This window comes from Simochromis diagramma, unplaced genomic scaffold (assembly GCF_900408965.1).
Source record: "Simochromis diagramma unplaced genomic scaffold, fSimDia1.1 OVJJ01000802.1, whole genome shotgun sequence".
Classification (NCBI taxonomy): Eukaryota; Metazoa; Chordata; class Actinopteri; order Cichliformes; family Cichlidae; genus Simochromis; species Simochromis diagramma.
The window spans coordinates 555,208-572,627 of record NW_024387492.1 but is presented as its reverse complement, the minus strand read 5'-3'; the positions used below and the strand labels follow the sequence as shown (position 1 = coordinate 572,627).

The 17,420-nt window shown below is 43.6% G+C and overlaps 2 protein-coding genes across 2 annotated transcripts; both read right to left on the bottom strand.

Annotated features, from left to right (window-relative positions):
- Positions 1-939: 939 nt before the first annotated feature.
- On the bottom strand, positions 940-7,176 carry il17a/f3 (interleukin 17a/f3). The gene is made up of 4 exons (XM_040017588.1): positions 5,336-7,176; positions 4,805-5,010; positions 4,572-4,715; positions 940-2,745 (listed from the first exon to the last, which is right to left on the bottom strand). Exons 1-4 carry the CDS (start codon positions 5,342-5,344, stop codon positions 2,622-2,624), a joined length of 483 nt encoding a protein of 160 aa, XP_039873522.1. The 5' UTR covers positions 5,345-7,176; the 3' UTR covers positions 940-2,621.
- Positions 7,177-9,100: 1,924 nt separating this feature from the next.
- Positions 9,101-16,661, bottom strand: mcm3 (minichromosome maintenance complex component 3). Its single transcript, XM_040017582.1, has 17 exons — positions 16,448-16,661; positions 16,093-16,205; positions 14,945-15,153; positions 14,711-14,841; positions 14,383-14,621; positions 13,020-13,128; positions 12,783-12,936; positions 12,276-12,407; positions 11,589-11,797; positions 11,326-11,500; positions 11,119-11,245; positions 10,886-11,036; positions 10,519-10,659; positions 10,334-10,434; positions 10,157-10,230; positions 9,695-9,788; positions 9,101-9,591 (listed from the first exon to the last, which is right to left on the bottom strand). Exons 1-17 carry the CDS (start codon positions 16,520-16,522, stop codon positions 9,393-9,395), a joined length of 2,433 nt encoding a protein of 810 aa, XP_039873516.1. The 5' UTR covers positions 16,523-16,661; the 3' UTR covers positions 9,101-9,392.
- Between the last annotated feature and the right edge of the window lie 759 nt (positions 16,662-17,420).

The following is a 17,420-nucleotide window of genomic DNA, read 5'->3' as shown; positions in this document are numbered from 1 at the left end:
GGTTTTCATATTTGATGTATGCTGCGATGATTCTGAACAAGCTGTATAAAGTTTAGCCACTCTTGATGTTAAAACTTCTCTTTTTTCTAAAGGAACGTGGGAGGGTGGGGGGGGGGACGTCGGCGCTAATGTTTTTTAAAGAGGAACAGCCATCCAATCATGACTGAGTAAAAAAAAGGAATTAGAGCTCCTGTTTTCTGTGTTCAGCATCAGGAGATGATTTTAGTGAAGCTGTGTTTTTTCTTGGCAACGCTTCCAGTTTGGCACAGCCAGAGACACAGTTTCTCTCCAATTAGACTAAGTATATGATCATTACCTCATAAAACCTGAAAATCTGTGATGTGCTTTATTCAGACTGGACACAGTGATGTTGTTTCAGAGCCTCACTCAGCCATAACCAACTCCACTCCACTGAAAACCAGGATTCATTAAATACACAGGACCAGCTTTAAATATGAAAACACAAAGTGATCTCGGTCCACATGCTCATACTTCTCACTGTTTCTTTCACTCCGTCTGGGGTTTGTCTGTGAATCTCACCAATGCTTTATGAATATGAAACAAATAACTGGGGGGGGGGGGGGACTTTAGCTGTAGTGTAGTCGTAGATCAGTGACATGCATTTGAGTCTCTTAGAGTTAGAGCACTGATTGCACTCTTATTTCATTAAGCACAACTCAAAGCACACACGGTATTCATACAAGGAGAGCAGTGAACATATACAGTAAAAACATTCACATTACGAGGAGGTGAAACAGTGACTGACTGCAGTTCACAGTTTGGACGTATTTCTGGCTTCGATGGGTCGATTTGTGATCTGACCGACTTGCTTTGGTGTCTCTGATTGTTTATGGTTTTCACAGGAATTCCAACCTAAAAGATTCAAATGGGGATCAAATGTGCTTAAGTGGTTTGGTCATGCTGATTTGATTGAAGTGTCTCAAATGTTTGCGCTGTAACGGGGGAGTCGTACATGGGCTTTGTACTTGCTGTAACTGTGTGTTGCTGTATATCTTCAAGGCTGGGTTGATTGTACCTATTTGGCATGATCAATAAAAGCAGCTTGGCTGAACTCGAACTTTCTTTTGTTTCTCATAATTTTCAGATTTGATGGTGATATTTTTGACACTGATTTCCGTGACAGACAAACAGTGCTAGGTGGGATATCACAGCACAATCACAATGATTGCCACTCTGTGTATTCAACTTGCAAAGCGACGTTGGTTCACCAGGGTGGTGATAAAATGGCCATAAGACATTCAGTCTGCTATCAGTTTGCAACTGCATGCAATCTGTAGAGAAACTAGGATGAAATGTGCCGAGACTTTGTCACGGAATAAAAATGAAATGAGAAAATTCTGGAGAGACGAGATTCAATCGAATCAAGTCATGTAGAAAGGTGGGAGGAGTTTGGAAGTGATCCAATCAGAAGTAAGCTTCTCGTGTAGCAAAGTTTACCACGCACACCATTCAGTCCCTAGGAAACGGAGGTGGAAGTACAACTAGCTCTCATGCTCTATGTTTCTCCTGAAAAAGCATAAAAAATGTCGATGCCAAGGAGAAAGCAAAGAGTGGACACATGGACACATCTGATGTCAAAGAAAATAAGACACTTTGTAAAACGTGTAGAGCAACTCTCGGTAAAAACACAAACTTTTATGTATTTATATTTTAGTCGACTGAATCAACTTCAGATTTAGTATTCGATAATCTTCAGCTGGCAAAAAACAGACTGACCCTAAATGAGTTTAGGTGCTTAAATTATGACTAAAACTACATCATAGTTTGGGGCAGGCAGAGATAAGCTGCTACCTACAAGGGAAAAAGCAGTCAAAGTTGGTCTCCCAGGGGCTGGGGGTATCGCATAAGCACTTACTTGCAGAAAGGATGAGCTGGGATGAAGGTGGGTTGCAAAGCAGCTTGCAGATGGACATCGAGTGCCACTACAGTCAATTAATATTTAGCTTAAAATGAAAGTTAAATGTATGTGAGTCTATAATATTTTACAAAAAGAGGAGCGACCAACAAAAAATAGTGCTGTCATTAAAAATACTGTGAAATGCATTTATTAACATAAAAATAATTTGACCTGAGTTTATTATTTGTGTCACAGCTGATTCAGATGTTAAAGATACACATTTTTAATTATGAATTAGAATGTTTACAATGAAATGAAAATAGTTGGTATAAAATGTAAAAAGCAAAATACCGAATTAGGAATAAAATAGGAACAAATATAAAAAAAAGACACATATCCACAAAATTAATGTTATTTATCATGTACAAATAATGTCAACAACAATTCAAGGCTCACATTCTTTTGTCTACCATCTCTGATTAAAGTTACAATAAAGCCCTCGCAACCACAAGGGGGCAGACACACACTTTGCAGCTGTTTAAAGCTATCAGAGTCACAAAGCAAGCCCTACTGCTAACCGCTAAGACGGGGGGAAACGCAAGCACTAAAACATCACACAGGTCAAAAATGACTCTTTCATGTTACACATTTTACTTTCATATCTGAACCTGTTATAACTTAAAGCAAACTTGCAGAATGCAGGTTTGTACAGGGTAAAAACAGCGTGCTGAAAGAAATGCGTTCATCACAAGTCGTCGCCTTCCTACCCCTGAGGTATGACAGTGGGCCTCACACAGGTACAGCCGGCTGTGATCACCTCTGTCCCCAGTGTGAAGATGTACTGCTTCCTCGCCTTCCTCCCTTTTTTCTTAGACGGTTTGAGGACCCTGTGGTGATGCAGGAAAGAGTTGTAAATATATAACTGAAAGGTTACAGCCCCTTCGAGAGCACTGTGTTTGAAGGGGCTTTATATAATGTGGGGGAGATAAATGAAATGAAGGCTCTCAGTTTAATTCAGTTACACGTATTTTGCAAAGGCTGCAAGCCATGCAACGACTTTCTAAACATCTTTGTTTTGTCTTGAATGTGGTTTATATGGGAAACAACAGTGAAAAACCAGAACGTACATCTGTATGTATACTGTGGTTCTGCTTCTATAGAAATGCCTTTGACCTGCTAACTAACACATTACTGTACACAACCTCCACTGCGGTTTTTCAGGATGTTTGTGTTTTTATCACAGATTGCCACAAAGGATGGATCTGATTGGTTCTGCAGCATGACAACAGTGCCAAACAGCCCAGGTGATATGGAGCTATATTTGATGACAAAAGCACAAAATGGGACGGCCCTGATCACAACGTTACAGATTAGGCTGAAGAATCCACGTCGCCCACTCGTGGACCCTCTGAAACTGTGTTTATCAAACAGTGATACCTGGTGACTGCAGACTCATTTGATTGGATCTTTTGGAAAACTGAGGAATATAGTTGATCTAAATACAAAACTTTAAAAAAACAAACAAAAAACCCTCAACATTATTCAGCTACCAGACGCCCACATTCATTCGCTGATGTTTGGGAAGAGGTCCGAGTGACAAACGTGTGAGAAAACAATCTTTAAAGACGTGTTGATGCTTATCCAGGCAAGGAAATCCCAAAATGTGGATTCTGTTCTTCAGTGAGGAAGTTGGATGAGCGACGAAACGTCCGACTGAAAACGCGACGTCCAGATCAACACAAGCAGCTCTTTGGGATTTCTTTGAAGACTAGATTCAAAATGATTTATATTTCAGTTCATATCCACACAAAGTGTATTAAAATACTAAAAAAGTTTTAAAAATAGTTTAATTAAAAAGTAAACTTAGTATAAGTAAAGGAAAAATACCAAAGGGCTAATGACAGGGTATTAATTTATTATTAGTAGTAGTATAAATTATTAAATATTGTAAATACTGTAATGTAAAGTATTTTTTAAAAGTAACGTTTAGTACTAAATAGTAAAAAAAGTATTTTTAATGCCACTCATGACAAAGTTTTGGAGAGAAAAAACCCTCAAAGCTAAATGTTGCGCATCACATTGTGACAAACAAACTAACCACAGAATTTATTGAACAACAAACGAACAACATTTGAAACGAAACGAGTCCATTCTTTGAAAACTAAAGTCCGTGTGATCACCGCACACTAATTGAAAAACATTGGATGCACTTTGTAACGTATCTACAGTTTTTGAATTTAGCTGATGATTTTAAAAAGTTTAAAATATTAAGAAAGAAATTGTGAGGAAGAAAATGTGGTCAGTCGGCATCGGCATGGAAACACCCAGCGGCTCCTGTTTTCTAGGTTAAGTGGAAAGACCTGCTGCTTCTTCCTGTTTGAGACCTGCGCAGTCATATCAGGACGTGAAGTACGGAGAGAAATGTCCAACAAGCGCCAGCGCCGTGTTTGTCTGTGACTGCGCTCCGTTGGTAGAACAGCTTTCACCGATGATGATGGTGAAAACTGTATCCCTGCACTGAGCTCCTACATTTCTGTGGCTGTTCTTTGGCTGTTGTCTCTTTATGTACTTTGTGCTCAACGAGCTTCAATCTGGATTCTTTCTATTATCAGGGCTGTCTGCAAATGAACTGAAACTGAACACAAGAGCAATTCTAGCTGTTCTGATGAAAACAAAACCAGGTGCAAAGCGAGTATTTTCCACAGCAGCTCACCTGTGGAGGACCAGAACTTCGTACTTGATGGGTTTAGCCTCCAGGCCTCTATCCTCCCCTCCCCCCTGTGGACTCAGACAGCCAGTGGTGAGGCACTGGGCGTTTGAGATATGCTTGGGCAAACGAGAGTCCACGGACGAGTCACTGCGGACGGATGGGTCAGAGAAAAAACACTGTAACCTAAAGATTAACATGGCCCAGTGAAACATAGATGAATAACAGCAGGGTCTTACATGTACGTCCACGGTGACAGAGACATGTTGGCGATGCTTGAGGGAGATTTTGCGGTGAAGTGCGGCAGCACTGAAGGATCTATAACCAACCTCACACTGTTGCCCTTCAGTCCAGCTCTGGGCCCCAGCTTTGCTGAGACCGACTGGCTTTTCCTGGCGCCGTGCAGCAGGGGAGCCAAACTCAGGACCAGCAAAGCTCTCAACACCTAAGCAAGACAAGAGCGCGCAGGCCACAGCGTGTCAAAGTGCTTCATCAGCTAGAACACATGTGAGCAAAGAAAATATAACTTTACGACTGCTGCCAGTTCCTAGTTGGCTGGATAATCAGTGAATGAATCCAAAAGGCATTTTGTTTTTAATCACTGCCGTGCGTTGTAGATTAGGGAAAATGTCGGCATCTTGATTTTGGGACAATGTTATGAAATAAGTGTTCAGAAATCAAATGTGCTACTTTTTTACGTTACATTGTCTAAAAGTGGCTCTAATTTAATAATCACCAATAAAAGTTAAGGATAAAGCAGCTCGACTCACCAGCAGCATGACTGTGTTGCCTCAAAGCCCAGCGTAACTGTGAAGCCCTCCTGTGGTATCCTGTAACGTCTGCAGTCGAGCAGCGGTTATACGCCGGCACACTGAGTTGGTGTGCTGGCAACATGTGAGATGCATTTCCGCTCTGACTGTCACCGATTCTGAAGAAACGCGCGCTGATATTCGAAAAGAGTTTTGTTTCCGTGCCGACTAACTGTGTGTGTTATGTGTGATTACATCATGTAGCATATTTACTATGAAATCTTCAAAACTCTTAAGGTCTTTGGGGGTTTTTTTTTTCATTTGACCCCATTTTGACCTGCTACAAAAAGTATAATTGCCCTGCACAAATGTTCAACGTTGACACTTTCAGAAGGTGTCAGACAAAGGTGTGAAAGCTGTCCTGCACCCGTCCGTCTTTTTGAAGTTGTTGGGAAAATTATAATCTGCTTCACAGTTTCATCGGGGGAAAATGTTCAGCAACAAACAAAATAAGCAGGGATTGATGTGAAAGTCAAATTCAAGGTGTAAATGTGATACGGGTGTTCAAATGCAGTTGCAGGGAATTTCGTTTATCAAAAAGCAAAGTGAAATAGTGACAATTATTGTGTGTGTGTGTGTGTGCACAACCGCAGAGCTCTGATTATCTCGACTCACATCAAGTTGTAACTTTATCTCTTTAAGAAACAAACAGGAACAAACAAATTAAGCTGGACTGCATCAACGTTTTCTGTTTTTTCTGAAACATAGAAAATGGTACGCTAGTATCTACACCTACGCACAAACTCACTCTAAACAATGTAGGTCAAGGAAATGCTGACACAGCTTCTGGTAATGAATCAACATACTTCTTAAATGCAAGCCATGTGATAACATCTTCTCTCCTTGTGTAACATATATAGTGAAGTTAGGAGAAATGGTTTCTGAAGAACACCGAAGAAGCTTTCTTTCCAAGCTCTTTAGCTTTCATGTAAAGTGCTTTTAGAAGCCCCAGTTTGGCCCAGATAGCTCAGGTAAAAGCACAAAGCCATCTAAAATCAGGCAAACCAACAGTACTATAGAAACTCGACAATCAAACATGGGTTTTAAAAAACTTCATTTTTAAATAAAGAAGTTTCTTTCTGACTGAGAACGGCCGAGCTAAGATCCCGTTGGACTTCCAGATACAGACGGACAAACAGCTCTAGTGATAGATGTAGCAACACCAACTGATAGCAACATCGGGAAGAATGAACACGAGAAGCTGGAGAAGGACCGAGGGTGAAGGCAGCAGTGGTCTGCGTGGTAACTGGAGGCCTCGGTGCAGTGGCCCCAAAGTAGGCGAGCGGCTCCCGCAGATCCCAAAACCAAGATCTCCAGGAGAGCGCAGTCCCAGGAACGCCATATCTATAAAGTCCATTTATTGGCTGTCGTACCAATTTAAGAATTGTTGAGAGTTTTTGATACTACTTGATATTCATTAATTAAAGAGGACTAGTTAGCTTACCATAGCCTAGCATAAAGCTATGGCAAGCTATGGTAGTTCAAATCTGCCAAAACTGACATTCTGATTGTTTCATTTGTACATTAAGTATAAACAGTCCATGTTGAGGTAGGCTGTGTGTTTTAATGTGCTGTAAACTTCTTTAGCTGGATTAACTTGAGGACTTTCTCATTTCCAGTCTTTAAAACAAGCCAAGCTAAGCTAAACAAAGCTAACTAGCTTATATTTACAGCGGACACACCAGACGGACACTTGTTTTCTCAACTGACACACTATGAAAAAAATAACAACTTAATTATTATCCCATTGTGTCAAACTTTTCAATTAAAGCCAAGCTGAGTTTCTCTAATGTTTCAAACCTTTAAAAATGAACCAAAGCCTGAGTGTCCCAAACACAGTGTTTTAGAGAGATATCAACTGAAGTGAAGTTATGGCCAGGCTGTTCACTTTATGGTGCAGTCAGTGAGTGTAGCCGTTTTTCCATATAAACAAACAATTTTAAAATGTTCTATTTTAATAATGTAACCACAGAGCGGGGAGTTAAAGGGAAGCACGCGCTCCCATTTACATGGGAGTTGGTGTAAATCAGGTTGAAACAAACGAGTGCCACAGTGTTAACAGCCTCACACTCAACATAAAAGACCCGATTCAAGTCTCAGTGGATTTAGGATGAACAGATTATTTCTTTTTGTATTGTTATGTTCTTTGAACAAGCACTTCCTTACTCAGACACAGCAGCCAAATGTATTTCTCAGTTATGGCGGGTTATGTAACAGTCAAACAGCATAATTATTCCCAAGTTCAAGGTTATTTATTGATACGGCTTCTTTCACAAGTATGGCTCTGAAAGCTAGTGTAAAAAAAGTGAGTTAAAGGGAATTACAGAGCAGCGCTGAGCCGCTGATGGACTCGTGCAATGGAAACTGAAAACACGTCAATGAGGTCAACTAATGAATCCCACGCTTTTTATGTGAAATGAGGCGCTGGGTTTACCATAACCACAAAGCTGATACACGTAAAGTTTATATATAAATGATTTGATATCAGATTTATAAGAATGACACTGCAAAGTCATTTACAGTACTGTAAAACAAAGTCTTCAGCCCTAATGTATTTATATTTTCTATTTCTGAAGATCTTTCAAAAAACTCTTTTCTCATTGGCTGATTTTATGTTTAATCCAGTCCTTGTAGAAATGAGAAGTATCCTAAAGTCACGTCCTTAACAGGAGAGACACCAGCAAAACATCCTTCAGCTGCTCAGAAATGCTCTCAGTGGGGTGGAGGCTCGCACGAAGCCGTTCTTGAGGAAGGAAGAAGCTGAGCTTCGCCAAATTACACAAAAACTGGGCGACAGGTCGTATGGAGGTTTGATCCAAAGCGCGATGTACGAGGAGATGAGGTCAGAGGTAAAACGGCGAGCGTCTGCAGCTGTTTAAAACACGGTCACACGTCGGGGTCGTGCAGAAAACATCCCAAACACGATATTTCACACAGGAGTAAGAAATGTGCTCATACAAAATGCTGCACACGTTTCCTTTTTCTCACAAACTACAAAGAAAAGAAACATTAACACCATATTTGTGTTAATAAAGATTTCTCTCTGCTTCGATCTTTGGGGTTTTTGCAAACAGCACCCAAATCTGCTCTTTGCAGCCTGTGGTCTGCACACCAAACATGCTCCGATTAGCTTTACAGTTTCATTTCACCTGTACTTTTATTTTCTGTGTAGAAATACTCCGAGTAGACCAGGACAATATAAGGTGCCAAACCCGGTGCTGAATAATCGCCCTGTTTAAAAAAAGTATTTGTTACGATCGAACTGTGGCTGCAGGTGCGAGGAAGGACGGCGTAGGAGTTCAGACCTCAAGGCCCCGCGTCCTGGATGGTGGCAGAGAAACGAAACGCTGTTGCTGAGGCGGGTCGAGTTCACACTCTTATCTTCAGCACGATCACAGCCGCAGTTCGGTTTATTCTCAGAGCAGTGATTGTGAGGCGCTGCCACATCTGACCTTTGGCAAACCTGAGAAACTGACACCAGCACATAACCAGAATGAAAAAGTGAGAAGGGTGAGGTTGAACGCCGACTTCCTAAACAGTTCTGAGGTCTGTGTCGACCGTGGGAGCTGCCACCCACACACACCGAGGTGTGGATTGATCGGGGACTTTAAAATGCTTCTTGTAAACACTTGTGTACCTGCAGGAGAGATTACCAGCACCACACATGCAGCCACTTCCCCCACGTGTGTGCACAGGTACGGCGCTTTCAGTGTTAAATCAAGAGCCTTTTTTCACACCAATGACATTTTATTATTTTTTTATATTTCACAACAGTTATTTAACAACAACACATGTCAACTATATACAAGCCCAGAAGAGACAAACGCAGGTAAAAACATTAGAGCGCCGGGAGCAGCGACCAAAGACGCTCTAAGGCAACGTTGCCACCACTGAACTGAGCCGAGCTGCTGAAACTAAAGCAAACGCGATGAGGCGACAGATGACATGTCCGATGAACGCCGGGGGGGGGCGCTATGATCCACGGCTTCTTAAAAGTCCAAGTAATTTTATTTCTGTCTCAAATGAGGAAGATGATGTCATCAGCCACCATGACTTGGTTGTCATCCTGCATGCGGGCCAAAGCGCCACGCACCTCGGCCTCTGCAAACGTATTCTGACGCTCCTTGTTGATGTCGTCCATCAGCGCGCTCATCTTCACTGACTGAGCGTGAGCAGACTGGAACACGGCGAACAGCGATGACTTGAACTCCTTCAGCCTGGGGGAGAAAAGACAGGAAAGAAGCCGTGACATTTCAAAATAAAGGCGCACCCGCACGCGCACACACACACACACACACACACACACACACACACACACACCTCTCTGCAGACAGCTCAGCATCTTCAGCCTGCAGCGAGGCATCCATGGGCTCGTCCTCTCTGGGCTTGGCTGGTTTCGGGGTGCCGGCCTGAACTGAAGAACAAACACCAAAGTGAGACCTGATGCAGAACCTAACATGAAGCCTGCTTAAACCTGAACCATGCAGAACTACACACTCAAAGACTTTTCCCTGCAGTGATGCAAATTCATAATGATACTGTTTTATTACACGGCAGCGATACTGACTTTGCCTTTTTAAAATATAATGTAAATATAAATGAGCCAAATTTTTAAAAAAAAGTATATTAAACCTGCTTTCTAGCTCAGTGCAGTGAACAGGAACATACTAGTACTGACAGTAATGTTGGCAACTTTATTATGGATGATGTGAAAGTTCATTTGGTCTGTAGGACCAAAGAGGCGACCGACTACGCTGTGGCGTGACAACACATGATGCTCACTCTCAGGGACTTCCTGGTCTTCACTGAAGTCGTACGGACTGTAGGGCTCACTGCCCTGAGAGCCACGTCGCCCCCTGCAGGACACAAAGCATCAGTGCTGAAGCAAAGGCACCATTTAAAAAAAAAAAAAAAAAAAAGCTGTTTATCACATGGGGGGCTGGGTTCATGTGTCACTACCTCTTCCTCACAGCTCGCTGTGAACGCTGCGTGGGCATCGCCTCCTCCTCCGAATCAGAGTCGTGCTCCTGTCGTGAACGTTTCTTCTCCTTCTCCAAAACCTGTAGAGAGAAAAAACAATATGAATAAATTTGAACGGCAGAGGTCCTCGACCTCTCAGCTCAGGACGCAGAAACAACGCCGACCTTTTTAAAGTAGGCAAACTGGACGAGCTCCACTGCGACCTCCGAGTCCTGCAGCTCCACGGCTTTGCTCATGCGGGCCTTGGCGTGTGCCGTGGACAGACGGATCAGAGTCTCCAGAGTCCGGGCCGTCACCGGAGAGGTCTGTGGAGGGGAATGAGGATTAGCACTCGGGTCCTGACACATCAGGGCACATCTGCATCTCAGTGGGTTTAACCAGAACACAAACAGCAGCTATTCAAGCAACCCGGAACATTTCAGATGTGCAAACGATCTGCCTTTCTCAAACTTCAGGACTCCCATGAACATTTCAGTCTGGGAAACCATCAGGTTTTACTACGTCATGTGAGATTTGTCGGCTCACGCTCACCCTGGCCAGATCGGCGCCCAGCTGTTCCTGACTCCTCAGCCTCGAGTACTCCTCTGCGATGTGATTGGCCGCCTCCTCTGTGAGCACGGGAGTCACAGCCTTGGCGATGTGGATGTACTTCCTCATGAACTCCTTACTCACAATTTTATCCCTGAAACAAAGCAAACGTTTCTATTCTGTTGCAGTCGCACGTTATCAACACAGGAGACAAAGGCACGCTTGTGCTCTCAGACCTCTTCCTCTTGCTTCCGTGCAGCAGGTTGTTGTGCTTCTCGTAGATCTGCAGCTCCTCGTGCTGCTCGACCGCAGCGTCTGGATCGTCTGTCGCCAGGACGTCTACGGTCCCGCCCAAAGCCATGGCTGAAACACACAACGCGTTTGTTGTTTTAATAATCGGACAAAAACGGTCTCATCTCGCCGTCCTAGTACGAGTGACGTACCGGCTCCCTCCTGTTCGCGGGGGTCACGGTAGCGGTGCATCCTGAGCACGTGGTCCGAGATCTCGCGATCCTGCTCGGGGTCCATCTGATCCAGCATGATGAAGAGGAGGTCAAAACGCGACAGCAGCGAATCCTGGAGGCCGATGTTGTCCATGGGGGTTTTATACTGATCGTACTGCAAAAAGGGACAAGCAGAGTTTTCTTTAAAGGTCTCGTCCAAAATCAACTAGCAGGCAGAGACAGATGTGGGTGTGGTCACGCACTCGGCCGTAGACGGGGTTGGCAGCAGCCAGTACGGAGCAGCGGGCATTGAGACGGGCGTGGATACCGGCCTTGGCGATTGTGACGCGGCCCTGCTCCATCACCTCGTGGATGGCTGTGCGGTCCATGTCGGACATCTTGTCGAACTCGTCGATGCACACCACGCCGCGGTCAGCCAGCACCATGGCCCCAGCCTCTAGACGACGCTCGCCTGGCGGAGGACAAATGTTGGTATTGAGCAGGAAGAAATGCACTTACAGCAGGTGTGTAACACTTGAATGCCGACGTTTGAACAGACCGATCACGTGGCGTACGTGTTTTAACACCTTTATTCTAACCTTCAAATACATCAATGACAACTGAGTCCACTCAAATCAACAAGCAGCCTGCGTTAGCAGACCCACAGGTCAGCAGGAGGCTTTAATACCAGTTAATATGTTTTTAAATGAATTGATCCCCGTTTCTGTCTAATGTTAGCTCATGCTAGCAGAGACCAACAGTTAGCTAACAGCACATTGCTCGTGCCGCATCCATCGTCACAGGCGACACGAAGCAAAGATGTCAAACGCTTTCTGACTACAGTGAGACCTGACACGGTGGAGGCTCGCTGCAGCGTAGCTGTGCTGGCTGCAGTCACACAGAGGTCCTTTACTTGTTTAGGCTAAACAAATTCGGGGGACATTAGTTACCCGTCTCCTGGTCCGTGGTGACGGCAGCGGTCAGACCCACACCAGATGAACCTCGTCCAGTCGTGGGTATAGCTCGGGGTGCTGTGTGGAGAACGTAACGCAGGAGCTGGGATTTGGCCACCGATGGGTCACCTGGGAAACACGAACACACCATTAACCCCTCCCCCATCAGAACTGAACCACCATCATGTCCACGTGTGAGTCCTTGAGCTTGTCAGCACAGTCGTTCAGGTAGTCGTTCCCTGTGGTGCAGCACAAGGAACAAGTGTAGGTCCCTTTTCACTGGTGTCTCTCTCACAGATACTGATTTATGGCACAAACACATTTTATTGTTCAGTGCTACATTCGTGAGGTTTACCTCTGCCTTGTGTCCATGAATGTAAAGCTTGTAGCCAGAAATTTAGAACAATCTGAGTCACATAAAAGTGAGTCCTGACTTAAACCAACGCTCTCACTCTTCCACACTCGAGTGCTACAACTCCAAGAGCTAGGACGACGCCCTCATACCGATGAGCAGGATGTTGATGTCTCCTCTGATTCGCGAGCCGTTCTCGAGGACCTTCTCCACGCCTCCCAGCAACATGCAGAGGATGGCCTTCTTGATGTACTCGTGGCCGTGGATACTGGGAGCCAAGGAACGAGCGAGCTGATCGAACACATCCTACAAAGGACGAAGATTTAAAGGGTTTAGTTTCACATTTAGGATTACGCCTCCACGTGTGAGAAGGCAGCGAGATGACTCACTTTGGAACGAGTCTGACTGAAGTTCCTGATTTTGGCCACGTCGTCAGCAGTAAAGCACGGCGACACCTCCTTGGTCATTTGTTTGATGTGGCAGGCGATCATGATGGTCCTTTGAGTTAAAGAGAAGGGACGGGTTAGAAGCAGAGATGGCACGATACCACTTTTTTATGTCCGATACCGATATCATAAATTTGGATATCTGCCGATACGAATCCAATATAGTGTGTTTTTAATCAATAAAAATGTTTTTTAAATATCTTACTTTTGTATAAGTTCATACTCAAGTTTAAATAAACAACAACACTAAAGCTATTCTGTTATACCTGTATGCAAAAAACACACTGCACCCAAAATATTTCATAGTTCAGCAAAACTGATCAATCTAATAAACTTAAACCTGCTCCATCCTCCCTATTCTGGTGTTTTAAAGAGTACTTAGCAGAAATATTAAACAACCTAACTAATAGGGCTGCAAACTCCCAGCAAAAAAGAAAAAAGGGAACCACCCCCCACCTCATGATGCTTAATCGACGTAATCAACTTTAATTTGATGCAGTGTGAAAAAAAAATGCACAGAAATAAATTATTTTTCAAGAATAATTAAATAGATTCAACATCTTTCTTCAACAGAACTGCACAGATGGTTCCCAAAGGAAAAAGTACTATAGCTTACTAGAGTATATTAGACTTAACAGTTACTATATACAGTAATGGACTTCTATACATTTTACATCAGATTAAAACTTTGGGTGTAAGATTCAGATAATTATTTATTAAACCCTCGACATTTTGAATGAGAATAAGAAAGAAAAGTATGTCTTTGTGCCCCCTTTTCCCTGTTCATGCCCTATCGGCCCCCCTGGCTAAACTTTGCTAGATCCGCCCCTGCACAGTTACGTCAGCTGTAGAAAAAGATCCTGGTGTAGAAAGTAATATTAAATACATTCTAACAACAGCTTACCAAGCTTAAACGTGCTGCTGTGGACTTACACACTTGCTTTACTTCTCTCTGGGATCACTTCCTCAGAGATGAAATGCCGGTTTGGTAGCGAAGCTCCAAATACTCAACCAGACCACCGACAGGTCTCGCACGCCACAGCCGCTCTATCACATGATGCATACTGCTGCGACGTGCTACGGTTATGAGGCGAGTTACAGCGTGTTGCAAGTTTTGTGAGGTGCTTGTTTGATATTTAATGGATCGGATTACATTTTTTATTTCTCTCCGATATCCGATCCAGTCACTTAGGTCAGTATTGGACCGATACGTAATATCGGATCGGTCCATCTCTAGTTAGAAGACAAATGGTAGGCAAGTGAGGTAAACCCGTTAAACCCCAGTTAGCATTTTATTCCAGCTGACCTGAACGTGCCAGAGGTGAATCCTCCCTTCTTGCCAGGCAGACAGCGGTACGTCCCAACCACCTGCACCCGGTCTCCTGGTTTGACTGCATCCACCAGGTCGTTGTCCAAAATGATGTCCACAGAGCGCGGAAGTTGGCCAGCAGGAGCTTTCTCAGGCATCTCCTGCACTGTGATGGTTTGGTGGTCCTTGTAGATGGACAGCCCAAACTCCGTCTCCAGAGGATTGTTCTCTTCGTCCTATTTCGAGTCAAACAGGACACAAGATAAATGCATAAGTATAAAGACAGCAGTCACACCCAAGTCTACAGAGAATGAGGCGCATTTACCTTGGTGGGGTAAATGGCACTGGAGGGGAAGGCATCCAGGGAGGTCAGGTCCGTGTACTTCCTCTCCATCGTCTTCTTAGTGGCTGGACAGTAGTGAACGCTGCGCACTACTTTGGGACGGACGAGGGAACCTACAGGGACGAAGCAAACAGGAGGCATTGGCATTCCACACACTTTGATACAGACTTTGTAACACTTAAAGAGTACACTGATAAATAAAGACAATATACTCACACTTTGTAATGATGCCCTCCACACAAACCATGCTGCCCAGCAGTCGGGAGGTGAGCGTTCGGGGGGAGACATGCTTGGATCCAAAGCTCCCCTCCAGGCCGATGAAGAACTCCTCGTACTGCTTAGCGTAGGTGCCGTCAACAGAGGCCACCAGGTCCTTCAGGGCCCGCTGGAAGGCCAGCAGCTCTTCAAAGGCATTGTTCATCAGTCTGCAAAGTCAAACCATGGATTTTATTATCAAGGCTTTTCGCGTGTTTTCAAGGGCTATGACATCCTGAGAAACACAAGTCGAGTTTTCCACCCAAAGTGCAGTTTCACACAGATTTTTTTTTTAACTTACTCATTATGGAAACAGGAGTCGAGCTCAAAGGTTCGACAACAGGAAGAAGAATGTGTATGAATCAAGTCTGGTTTTGGACAAAGTAAAGCTGCGTTAAACCTGTATTCTTTCTGCTGGCCAGTAGGGGGCGTTGATCCTTCAGGTCTCAGAAATAAAGTCTCTTAGTATTGAACTGTATGGCAAACAGCACTTTGACTTCAGTATACGCTTCCCTGCTGCTTGTTTCAAGTTATACCGTACACAAAATCATGATCATTTTGTAAATCATGGTCCCATCAAAGGCTGAATTAACCTGGATGTGTGTCTAAGAGGTCACCAGTCTCTGAGCATCCATCAGTTTTTGCAGCCAGATTCAGCCTTCGCTCCTTATAACAAGTTTCAAAACAAGATAAGTGAAGCTCAAAGTCTGAGCCTGGGTGATGGCTACAGCCATCTTTACATACAGTCTGTGTTGAAACCTGTCGAGTTTCTAAGTAAGCCTAAGCAGGAAGAGAAAAACTGAGCATGCTTTTCCGTCTAAATATTTATTTTTTAAAAACAGTAAAGATTAATGGAACCATTCAACATAACACTTTGTAGGGACCTCACAATGTTGTAGGGAGGCCAACTGCCATCAACTATGACGTCATTTTGGACATTTCAAAACCTTTTCGTGGTAATAACTCAGTAACACTGCTCTCTGTATCGGAGCAGTAGCCGTTTGTGTAAGCATCTTAAGCAATAAGGTAAGCATGGGGGGGTCAAGCAGTCCTGCGTGTGCGGCCCAGCACAGCTTCGTGTGCGGCATCAGCCAGTTTTCCTGTCTTACTTTGCAGCTCGGGCCTCGTTGCGTCTCCTCAGGTCGTTGATGTTGACGATGAGCCGAGCCTTATTCTCGCTGATCATGTCCCGGACTTTGCTCTGATAGATGCCCTGGTCTTGCTGCAGGTATGCACAGAAGAAACGGGCACACGTTTGATGACGTCGCTTAGCGACTAAAATTACGAGCATGACTGAAAAACATCAACTTTGAAAGCACACTTTTTATACCTAATATCTGCTATCTGACAGCAGCATTATTTTTTTCTGTAATATACAAAATTACAGCTCTTTTGTTGTGACCGCATGGTTTGTCATCTGAGCTCCAAACAAAGACTTTAAGCGAATTTAAAAAACAGACTTACGTCGTCGTCCAGAAAGTCCAGGTAGTCCCTCTGAGCCTCCCTCATCTCCCGGTCATCTCCCACGTCGGTTGCCATTATGCGCGCTTTGTTATTGTTACTGAAAAGTCGGTAAAATGCCGCACAGCCTTCCGCTCCGAGTGCTCCGCTTCAGTCAAGCCGCACAACTGAAGGGTTTTCGCGCCACTACGTGCCGCCCGCGAGCTCAGCGTGACACGCGATTGGTCAATTCGGCACGCACCGCTTTACATAGTCGGCGGGTAAACGTGCAGCTGTCCAATGCGGGCCTCGTGTTACCACGTGACTCCGCCCCCCTGAGAAACTCCCGCGAAAACCCATCAGGAAGTGGCAGGCTGTTAAAAATGAACAAAAGGATTTTTTTCATGTTTTCCCAGCAGATGGCGACATAAACACACATTTACATTTTTTAGTGGGACTTTTGCATTTATTTGAAGCTTTTAAGAGAAAGCAGTTAGTGTCAAATATATAAACAGTAATAAGAAAACATAGCAAGACTTTTATTAAGAAGAACGACAAATGGAGCATGCATGTGTTCTTTCAAATTAAAGTTACATTTTACTCTTCCACTGATAAACATTAAGCATCCTTTCAGACAATCTGCATTTAATTAAAAGTTTTCATATAAAATAAGACTGAAAATGAACAATAATAACTTGCATACATACTGTGTACTATAATAATAAATAGTAATATACTATTTTCAGTATTTTATTTTTTATTTTTATGTGGACATCTGTGCTTTGACCAAACATTATAGACTTCAAGGAACTTGATGATTTTCATGATCTGGAGTTTACATTTTGGAAAAATTCATTAGTTCCAATTAGAGATGGCACGATACCACTTTTGTATGTCCGATACCGATATCATAAATTTGGATATCAGCCGATACCGATATGAATCCGATATAGTGTGTTTTTAATCAATAAAAATGTTTTTTAAATATCTTGCTTTT